Source organism: Halyomorpha halys, unplaced genomic scaffold (genome assembly GCF_000696795.3).
Source record: "Halyomorpha halys isolate HHAL.00 unplaced genomic scaffold, Hhal_1.1 Scaffold398.1, whole genome shotgun sequence".
In the NCBI taxonomy this organism is placed as follows: domain Eukaryota; kingdom Metazoa; phylum Arthropoda; class Insecta; order Hemiptera; family Pentatomidae; genus Halyomorpha; species Halyomorpha halys.
The window spans coordinates 229,147-240,394 of NW_027109697.1; the positions used below are offsets into that span (position 1 = coordinate 229,147).

Genomic DNA, 11,248 nt, shown 5'->3' on the forward strand with positions numbered 1-11,248 from the left:
TAAAATAAAAAAAAATGAAATAAAATAAAACTCTCTTAAAATATATACAAACAAAAGAATAGACAAGATGAACATAATCAGACTATCTGTATGAAAAATAAATAAATAAAATAACATAATAATAAAATAACATAATTCAATAATTAACTCTCGTAAAAGATTGTTAAATTTTAAATTCTATAGATTCGGTGTGAAGACATTCTTTCTCTCCTGTTAATTAACTTCAACAGTTTATTTTTTATCTAACAGCTGAAATATATATTTTTGAAGACATTATAAGTCTAAAGACATTATTATGTCTAAGTAATTAAATTAAAAAGGTTCTAATAAAAATTATAGAACGTAGGTTGAATTTATAGGTTATGTAGTACAATTTATAGGAATTTTTAATATTTATAATCTACAATGCTGATATATGACAATCTACATATATTTACGTTTTCTTTCATTTCGTCTATCTTTATTTCTTTCGAGAAGAAGATGGTTGGGGGTGCGGTCAAAATATAACACAATAAGTTAAAAGTAACTTATTTAATCGTGCCAACATTTCGGCCAGAATTTCTTGCTTTCATCAGGGCTAAGAACAGAACAAGATAACAACCAATGAATACAGAAAATAAAAAATGCCAAAACTGCAAATGAAAAATACCAATGAATACAGAATATAAAAAAGAAAAATAAATTATTCATTAGTTGTTATCTTATTCTGTACTTAGCCCTGATGAAGACTAGAAATTCTGGACGAAACGTTGGCACAATTAAATAACTTACTTGAACTTATTTGTGTTATATCTTGACCGCATCCCCCAACCTTCTCGTATAAGTCGTCCACGGTCAACTATCTCTCATGATTTATTTCTTTCCTTTTAATAATGGAAATAGTGTAAATCGAATGTAATAGCAGAAAAAATTCAAAAAGACAAAACAAGCAAGTGGATACCGACATTTGTTACTACCTCTTTTCATCAAACATTTAAACAAGGCTGGGATTTTCGGCAAGTGACAAACGTGTATTCTCCTGCATTTTAGTTGATACAAATTTTTATTAGTTTACCTTTTTTTTTTTCAAATTATAAAAAAAAGTTAATACCAATATAATTTATTAAGCATAAAGGTAACATAAATTTGATGTCAATATATGCAATATTACAATATGAAAAAATTGTTAAAACAAACAAGACGTAATTGAGCAAGGCCAAAGAGGATAGAATTGACTTGCCCTGACTGCACCCCTTATTGTTATCCTATACCTGGTGCCCTATGACGCAATTTAAGTAACTGACCATGGTTAATTCAATCAAAAATTATCTAATATGTCGCAATGAGGCGACATTTGGTTGCAATATAAAACTTCATTAAAATTAACTTATTATGTATGATATGTATCTGTACGTGATTCTTGGGTATTTTTCACCTTAGCTGGTAATTGTCGGATTTTTCGGGTAAAATTGATTTACGTTATAGGTGTATAGTTAATCATTTGAGACTTTTTCTGTTACTAACAAGTTATTATTTTTCCTTAGATATAGAATTTTAGGACATAGAGGTACCTAGACCATTTAGGGCCCATGATATATTTCTTTTTGGGACCTGGAATTGATTTATTTTTGAGGCATGGGAGAAATATAATTTTTGGACCTTGGGCCTGGCGCTACTATTTTTGGGGCTCAGATGGTTATGGATACAATTTTAAGGTTTTGGGTAAATTTGTTTTGGGCCCGGGTTGGATTCATACTTATAATTATATTTTTTTTTTTTGTAATAAGGCTGAAGTATCTAGAACGAAACGTTTATGGCTTTTTCGGTTTTAATAATATAAACATTTTTTGTACTGTTTCTATGACTTTTTTTGTTAAAAAAAGCTTTCTTCTTTTACGGGCACAACATGCATGCTCTAAGGCCGCCAACCATTTTTCTCTATCTTCTGTAAGGGTAACTGGGATCCTCAGTTGTCGCAGATCCCGCCTCACAGCATCCCTCCATCGGCCCTTCGGCCTACCACGTTGCCCCACACCATCCGGAACGTAACTGTACAGTTTATGAGTCACTCTTTCCTCGAACTTAAAAGTCACTACTTATTAATTAAAAAATAGATCAATTCGAAACGATACAAAATATTAAGGTATTAGTAAAAGGGGTGGATCTGTCGAAAAAATACTTTATTGTGGTTTATATCTGATAATAAATTATTTAGCCAAAAAAGGTATACATGTGACAGTTAAACGTGGCAGTTAGTCCACATACATTACTTATACTATCAACTATCACGTCAGACCCAGTTCGTTAATACTGTCATGACTGTAACTATCAACCAGTTACACCATAATAGTGGCTGCGACTTACGTCGCAATAACTGAAATTGTACGATTGTTCACTGTCAACGCATATGCCACGTACATACGTATATACGTTTGATAGTTAACGTGACAGTTGCTTCATTGCATCTCTTGAACTATCAACTATCGCGCCAGAGCTAATGCGAATGTACAATCAGAACCGTAACAATCATATAGCTACAGTTACAATTCTCCAAGAACGGGTTTAGTGGCGGGTATTTAACCGGCATTACTGATGTGTATACGTATTACTGTTTTTCTTAAATTGGACAAATAAAAATTATTTTTTTTAATTTTGTGTTTGTTATTCAACATCGTACCGCAGTGTGGAGACAATTTGTAACAACTCTTACTATCTACAGCTCAATCTACAAGTTTGCCACTTGCCGCAAACCCAAGACCTGCACAAATGTTTAGTAAACAAAGGAAGTAATAAACGTCGGTGTCCTCACGCTTGTTTTGTTCTTTTGAATTGTTTGTTTGTTTGGTTGGTTGTTTAGTGGCGCCAAACTTCATTGGTCATACGCCATTAATATTTTATTTAATTTTGCTAATATTCTTTAAATTTTATTTATTTTTTGATTTGATTATTTTATTTTATTTTTTTTTTTCTTCCGATCAAATTATATTTTTGTCAGTAAATTTTGTAATTTCAAAAACCGAAACACCAATTCTATTGCCTTATCATCGTCTCCAATGGTTTTTGAGATATCTTGGCTTAGTCCCAAGCTATTGAGGTGTGGTGTAAAATATGGGCATCGTTGGAAAACATGGCTTATTGTTAAATTTTTATTGCAATACTGGCAGTTCAGAGGCGTTTATTTTGATATAAGATAGGAGTGGGTGAGCCTCGTGTGACCTATTCTCAGCCTAGTCAGTACAACTTCCTCTCTACGGCATTTGCGACTGGAGGTACCCCAGGGCTTGACATCCTTTTTAATAATTTTTAATTTGCTCATTGGGCTTTCGTTCCTTTACCAAATTAAGGGTACCCAATTTATGAGGATGAGCTCTAGAACACACAGGGTTGACTCACGGCTACAGTTTAACAAAAAATCATTTTATGCCCTGCCGGATTCGAACCCGGATCCTTGGAGTTAGTAGCACCGTGCCTTAAATGTTTGTTATAAAAAGGAACAAAATTAAGGTAGGCATAGTTAAAGAGAAAATGTAAATATCAGCAAAATTGTTGATGATAAAATATATAATCATTAAAATAATATAATAATTAACATATAAATTTTACCTTTGTTCTAGAATGTTTATCAGAAACTTTTTAATTTAATTACTTAGACACATAATGTCTTCATGAATATATATTTAATGTTATGTTAAATAAAAAAAAAAACAATGTATTTACTACACCTTATAGATAGAATTTTAAAATATACAATCTTAAACAAGTGTTAATTACTGAATCCAGAGGTTGGTAAAATTCTCTAATAAATTAAAACACGGATAGCACAAACATTCATCTGTTAGCAGTTCTAAAACAATATTAACAGCACACGAGTATGGCTGCAGCACAAGCGAATACTTAATGAGTCGGATACAAATTCTCGCTAACTTGTACCAACCAATCAAAGCAATTCATTCACAGGCTTACGAATTCGTGAAGAGGCACATTAATAGTTTAGTTAGCATTGGCATTTTGCTTTTTGAGGATATGGACAAACTTAAAAACCTCTTTGGATGAAACTAAAGTAAAAACATAAGTATATATAAGAAGACGGTCAGGGTTGCGGTCAAAAGAGAAACAAAAATAGTTTACATAGTTTCTCTTTTGACCGCAACCCTGAATATCTTCTTATATATCAATTTTTACGGTCAACTATATGTACATATATAAAAACATAAGTATTCGCTAATTAGTAAAACATACCGTTCCGTAGTTCATAAAGCTGTTGCAGCAGCTGTGCGGAATAGTTATCCAATCTTTAGGAGAGTTCCATCCACAGCAACTGTGCTGGATAAAGAATGAATATGAATTAGTCCTTAAGTACTGAGGATACTTATTTCTTTATTTAGTATTAATGCCAATAAGCTTTCTAGATCCTATATATTAATATATATATTTGTGATCTAAGGAGATTTCAAACTACTAGCTAACTGGCGTGCTCACCTGATTTATATAGTTATGTCAAAATCTGACTAAAGATAAGGTGCCAAAGAGATAAGACATGAAAGATGTGGAAAAATGTCACCAGAGAGAGAAAGACTTATAAATAAATCGATACATCATATTTTTATTTTCTGTTATGTAATTGGCCACACTTTTTTTTTTTATTCTTTACACCTTATTTGCACCTGTAAAATAAGTACAATAAGCAAATCAGCTAGATTATAAAGGAACTGCATGGGTTGGGATGAGGGGGACAGCATCTAGTGGTGCATCTTCCTGACGTTTATGTAAACTATTTGATCAGACTAGGAGTCCCTCATCCAACTTCTCTTCAGCTATTTCGAGTCACGTAATGGATCTCATTTGTCGCCATCTGTCGTACAAATGTATTGAAATGGTCATGTAATTTATTGTGGATCCGTTTGTAAGTCATACGAATGTGATTCCTTACATTCGGAATGCGTAGTTCAGTGTTAATGGTATCACTAGGAACGTAGAGTGCTGAGTTCGTTGCTAGATTTAAAAATTGTGATTGAAAGGTTTGTTTTTATTTTTAATCCATTTCTAATAAAATACCGGTTCATAAATTTGGCAGGCGTTAGTCCATTTGGGTTTTAGTAAATAATTTTGTACTATAAGTTTTTGTCTGAGAGATAATTTAGAACGTATGTATGGTATAGAATATAATAGTATCAGCCGGAAATTTAGCGTTTTACGTTTTTTCTTGACGTATGGGCCTCATGACAACCTATCATAAATAAGTTACCGAATCTGTGTGGGTATAGATTGGTTGTCAATGTAAACTGAAGGGCAGGTCTCGTGTCGTAGAATAAATGTGACATGATACTTGTCGTAGTAAATCTTTATTTTATATTTTGTACATTAGGTATGTATGTTGTCTAGATTTTGTTGTAGTGTTAGTGTGGCATGTAAGAGTATGTGTTACAAAAGTAAAAACATAATAGACCATAGTACTGTTTAGATACCAGCATTATAGACTACTGTGACATGAATAAGTGGCCTAAGCTCGACAATAAAAAGAAAAATCTTAGGTCTGTTCCAAAGACTACTATCTTTACAGTCAATTTTGTTTCAAGCTCTGATCCCTGAAGAATGGTGCCAAAATTGGAGGAATAAAATAAAATCCAATAAATCACACCAACCTACATTTACCCTCCGTCGTAAACCCATGACTTCCTGCCTCACAGTATTCTTTAGTAATACCGCACTTATTCCTGTCGAATAGATCCGTTACCTAGGATAACATCTGAACAAATGACTGACTTTAAATCCCCATACAAAAATAAAAAAAAACAGGAAACTGCACGTCGATACCAACTATTACAAGACTAACAGCCTAAACTTCCGACTAATTATAAAAGACTCATTTATTTGACTATAATAAGGCCTAATCTAGACTTACGGAGTTGAGCTTTGGGACTCCAATAAACCTTCGAATTTCTCACGTATTCAATCCTTACAACTCAAAACCCTTAATTTGGTACAAATAAAGAAGTCTATTAGGACCTTAATGTTCCATGTGTTGCCGATTTAGTCAGTCCCAGATACAAATCATTCCAACTTCGCAACAATCCAAACCCACTTATTTCTAACCTGGCTTCTCCTTTATTACCTAATAATCCTTCTAGGCGTTAGAAAAGAACATAACCTCGAGATCTTCTCCTCTGGAAATGTTATCATTTCATGACTTGGTTTTCATAGGGTGGGTTCGCACTTCTATGCCTATTTTTGTGAGTGCCACCCATTAGCTAAAGTCTCACAAATTCCCGGAGGAAGGCTGTGAGTATCCTAGATAGGGCCAGGGACTCGAAATCGCAACCATTGGGTTGGCAGACAGACACGTTACCACGTTGCTACCGGCACCCCTTAGATATTACAGGATATTATAAAATTATTTTTAATTTATATTAATTTATTATGCCCTAGCGTTATTTTCTTGAATAATATTACCATTTCATGAATATCATCCCAACATTCAGCTACCTCATTGGAGCAAGAGTAGGCTAGCTCCATGGTGGCTTTTGAAAACCTTCCACTACCTTCATAAATTGTGTAAATCCAGAGAATGATCATAAGAATCACAGAAATCGCACAGAATACTGTTGTGATTCTAATGAACTGAAACAGGTCAAAACTAGTTCATAAACTTTCCATTTTCGAACGCAATCAAATTTGAAATACTTACGATACTCAAATGTCCAGAATTTCCTTTGTGGTTGATGAACATTCCATAACAACATAATAGTAAAATAATAATTGCCAATATGAAAAAAATTATAAGAACAGGATTACAGACAGTAGCTGGAGCAATTTTGTACGCACAGTTCCTGAACTCCATGAAAGCCCAAATGCTCAGTACGAATATAAGCAGTCCTAAGAGCTGAAATATGCATATGTTAATTTTAAAATATGTAAGAAATACCTTCAAAAATCCTACACAACATATCTGTATAAATAAAGAATAAATTACATTTAGTATTATAATTATTATATTAGTTCTTAACCACGAAGCTAGTTTATAAACTTTAATTTAAACGAAATGTCATAGCTTTAATTTGAGTGCTGGCGGATATCTATACGTCTTGCGGTTTCTAAGTTATAAATTTCTCAACATAAATTTACTGATTAATGATTTTTCAGTAAAGTTTTTATGAAATTGGGGAACTATTGAACGTAAATAACCCTATTAAGGATCATATTTTAGAAAGTTATTTATACTTTAAATAATATTCTCTTAGGTTCTCTTGTCTTATTGGTAATTTTAAAGATATAGAGCTCCAAAGGAAAAATAATTTTTCAAGAAACATCAACCATACCTGTACTTGGCTTATAGTGTTGACTAGTAATTATCTATAGTTTTCATTAAAGTAATCAAAAATTGGGGTGAAATAACTGCCTTTTTTCTCCCCGGCTGTAGTACTACTCGTTTCTACAATTATACCAGGAAACTATTGCCACAATAAATAATACAAAAATATCTGATCTGAGCGATTAATTTCAACTCAAAGTAGGGTGTGTAGGGTAAGTGAAACTGCAAATTTAACTTCTAACAATCATGTAATTGCGTACTTTGAAACAATCCGTAGGTAGTTGAAGAATAGAAAGAATCGTATTCGATATTTTTGAACTAGTAACCAATCTTGAAAATCCCCCTCCTGTTTCTATCGATGGAATACAAACAATTTATTTACATCATTCACTTGCCAAAAACTTCATTCACAATTTAGTAAAAATATTTGCAGCCTGAGAGCCAGAAGCTTACTGGATTGCACTAGGTACGTACTCAATCCTTTAAAAAACATTCAAATATCAATGTTTCATATTCTACTGTTTTTCGTAAAAGACAATAATAGCGAGCAGGTTGGTTGATGTGCATGTCGCAGTCCACAAGAGGAGATCATGACACAAAAAAGACAATCCTTCCCGGCCAGATCCACCACACTAAGACCCCCAATGAACCACGATCGTATATCACTTTTAAAATATTTGCTGAAAACAGGAAAAGGAGAATTAAGATAGTTTAATCGAGCAATATTTATATAATTAAATAGCTTCTGAAACTGAAAAACGGCGTGAAACACACTTATAGAGATTATGTAGGTCGATGTACGACATATCACAAACTCACAAGAGGAGATCATAACAAAAAAAATTAACATTACGTGTCAATATTTTTTTTTTATCCCCCCTCCCTTGTCTTTTCTGATATACTAGGAGGTTATCCAACAAGTTGCCCTCCAAAGTGGGCATGTCAAGATTTATTTTCAAGGACCACAGCGAAATAAATATTAACGGATCCATATGGGATTCGAACCTACAACGTTCTGAAAAAAAGCCCAAGCACTGCATAAGCAATATCAGTTAGGATTGTAGAAGTGGTGATTTGACTGATAGTTACATTATTAGTGTAGTCAATTTCATCTTTCAAAATATAGAGTTGACCGAAAAGTAATATCGTTTTCTTGCATTAAATTCAAACACATACGTTTTCAAAGGGTTTTATTTTTAATCAATGATGTAATCAGCCTCACTATTAACAACCGTATGCCAACTAGTGTAAACATTTTCAACGCCTGATGATTTTTGAGCAAAATATATAGAGATGGTATTTTGGATATCATCCAAATTGGCAAACCTTTTGCCATTTAGAAAATGTAGAAGCGTTCGGAGTGACTGGATATCGATTGTGTAGCATCGGGCGTATATGATGGATAAGGCACCTCCCACCCTAATTCATTTAGTTTTTCCAGAGTTCGTCTTGCGCAGTGTGATTTCCATTATGGTATTGGAGAATAACGCCTTTTCCATTGACGATTACTGACGAATTTTCAATGAAGGATTGATTTAAATGATTAAATTGTTCACAATTTGTCCAGGTTTCAGCACTTCAGAATGAACTACGCCGCGAATAATCAACCAAACACACTGAAGGACCCTTTGATAAACTTGGCTTAGCAGTGAGTAAGCTACCAAAAATAAAAACGCTTCTGTATTGAACCATTGAAGCAATAAGTTGCATGTAATAGATCGCTTAGCTTTGTTCTCTTTGATCAGATTACGTGGGACCCATTTATTTTCCCATTCTGCTGCGAATGTTCTTGGCTGGTCGACCAAAGTTGGTTAGGACTGTTTGACAATTTCTTACTTGTCTGACACGGATTTGCTTCCAATTCCGCTCTTAACACGCCTTTGTCTAACGATGTTGGCCTTCCTGATCGATACGAGTCAGAAAGATCGAAAGTACCGGATTTGAATTTTAAAAACCACCTTTGGCATTTACAAACGTCAGATGCATTTGTATAAACGTCGCCAATGTTTTGGTAACACCTGTTACGTTACTGCCATTTCAAAACTCAAAAAGAATGCAATAAATACTAAGGATATGTATAATTTCATTCAAAATTTCAAAATAATTTTATTTTTTCAATTACTTATTTGCAACTAAACAAGTAACTGTAACCTTAGAATCTCATTGTCACGAAATTTATGTACACAATGAGTTTACAAATGACCATCAAATAGTAACATGCGGAAAAAAAAAACATTACTTTCCGGTCCTCCCTAAATAATTATATGTTGTTTCAAACTCAATATCGTGTCTGTGTGCGAAATTTTTTCATAACACCACAGAGATCTATTTACTGTTAGACTGGAGTGGAAGATTGATAATTCTTACAATCCATAAATACCTCATAATTAGTGTAATAATCTTGTTATTTTCTGATAGGTAATATACATACGAAACATTAATATGAATTAACAATTAACTTTATGATACTGAACGATGAATTACTATTATAGGTCCCAGTAACCAGCGAATAATTTCTTGATATTTTTGATACTTTTCTTGGTCAGAAGCACTCCACACATAAACAACTGGTGTTTTCTTGGACATTCTATTTAAATCAGCAATAAGGCTTTTAAAAAACTATTTTTAATTTTAATCACTAATAAAAGTTAAGATAATTGAACTAGACAATATTTATTAAGATGATGCTCTTTTTTATTACTCCCTAATCACATGTTTTGTTATAAATCGCCATATATAGATTGTATATATGTTAACCAAGCGAATTTATATCAAAATATGCAATCACGATTTGAGCTATAACCGTTGAAAGTTTGTTTAATCAACAATTGGTTAGCTTGAAAAAACAGATTAGTTTGATAGCATTTTTCAACCCTACAGGAATAATTAGAAATTCTATGTAACGTAAAATATATTTAGATTTTGTATTGAATTTTCATTTATTAATGTCTGAAAAAGATTTAATTAGTGTAAAACTTTGCAACTTTTGACGAACAAATATATTGGGTCATTAAATATGAAATGTCCGTTTCTATTATTTCAGAAATTCGAATTGGGATTATTCAACTTTTGTTGTTTATTTAGGTTATGTTTTCAGATTATAAAGGGCCATTTTTAATCCACTCTTTTTTTTAATATTTACTATCATTCCAATTGATTGCACATTGTTTAGTATACTGAACTGAATACAAGTGTATCGACACTTAAAGACCATTAGTAAATTTTTTTAAAAAATAAGTATATGAGTACAACATGAAATTAATGAGCGGCAGCAGCTGAAGCGTTATGAGATAAGCGTTCTACTGCTTACTAGGCAAAAATCAAGACTTTTCTCGAAAGGATGGTCACGTGTGATGAATAGTGGATTGTACATGACAACAAGCCTCAGTAGAGTAGGGGCCGATTAAATATCAACACAAGACCGGCACACATGCCATAACAAAATCACATCCAAAAAAATTATTGGTTTCTGTGTGGTGGTCAATAGCTGGAATAATTCATTTCTCCTTTTTTATCCACAATTGAAACCATGAAATCCACATCGTACTGCAGTAATATTAACATAATACATCAAAAACAATATGCATTGGTTAATCGGATGGGACCTATATTCTTACATCCCAAACATAATGTTTCACGATAGAGAATGAAGAAACTAAACGAGCTGTGCTATGGAGGCCTTCTACACCCACCTTATTCGCCAGATTTATCTTTAACAGATGACAATCTGTTCAGAAATTTGGGCAATTTCCTTATAAGTTTTTTTTTTTAATATTTATTTATTGCTATTTACAACTGTACATTATAATACATTTAGTAAATCTGATCTAAGTTAAATTCTAGAGTTACAGGTATGTAGAGAAACTACCCATTGGTAGCACTCCAATGACATTTTACATTAGCTGGTCTCGGGGCCATCTTCTTTTCAGGCACCTCGGAGGATTGTCAGGAATGGAAAGT

The 11,248-nt window shown here is 32.9% G+C and overlaps 1 protein-coding gene across 3 annotated transcripts in view; it reads right to left on the reverse strand.

Annotated features, from left to right (window-relative positions):
* Positions 1–9,946, reverse strand: part of LOC106682255 (uncharacterized) — a 39,184-nt gene extending 29,238 nt beyond the window's left edge. For 2 of the 3 annotated variants that reach the window (XM_014423004.2, XM_014423003.2), the window contains exons 1-4: positions 9,773–9,946; positions 6,665–6,859; positions 6,430–6,597; positions 4,219–4,302 (exon numbers count right to left, since the gene is read on the reverse strand). In XM_014423004.2, coding sequence (XP_014278490.1) covers positions 4,219–4,302; positions 6,430–6,597; positions 6,665–6,859; positions 9,773–9,874 — 549 coding nt within the window. In that variant the 5' untranslated portion in view covers positions 9,875–9,946. Of the gene's footprint in view, positions 1–4,218; positions 4,303–6,429; positions 6,598–6,664; positions 6,860–9,747 lie in introns of all 3 variants that reach the window. The other variant, XM_067047868.1, reaches the window with a different exon arrangement.
* Positions 9,947–11,248: the final 1,302 nt, after the last annotated feature.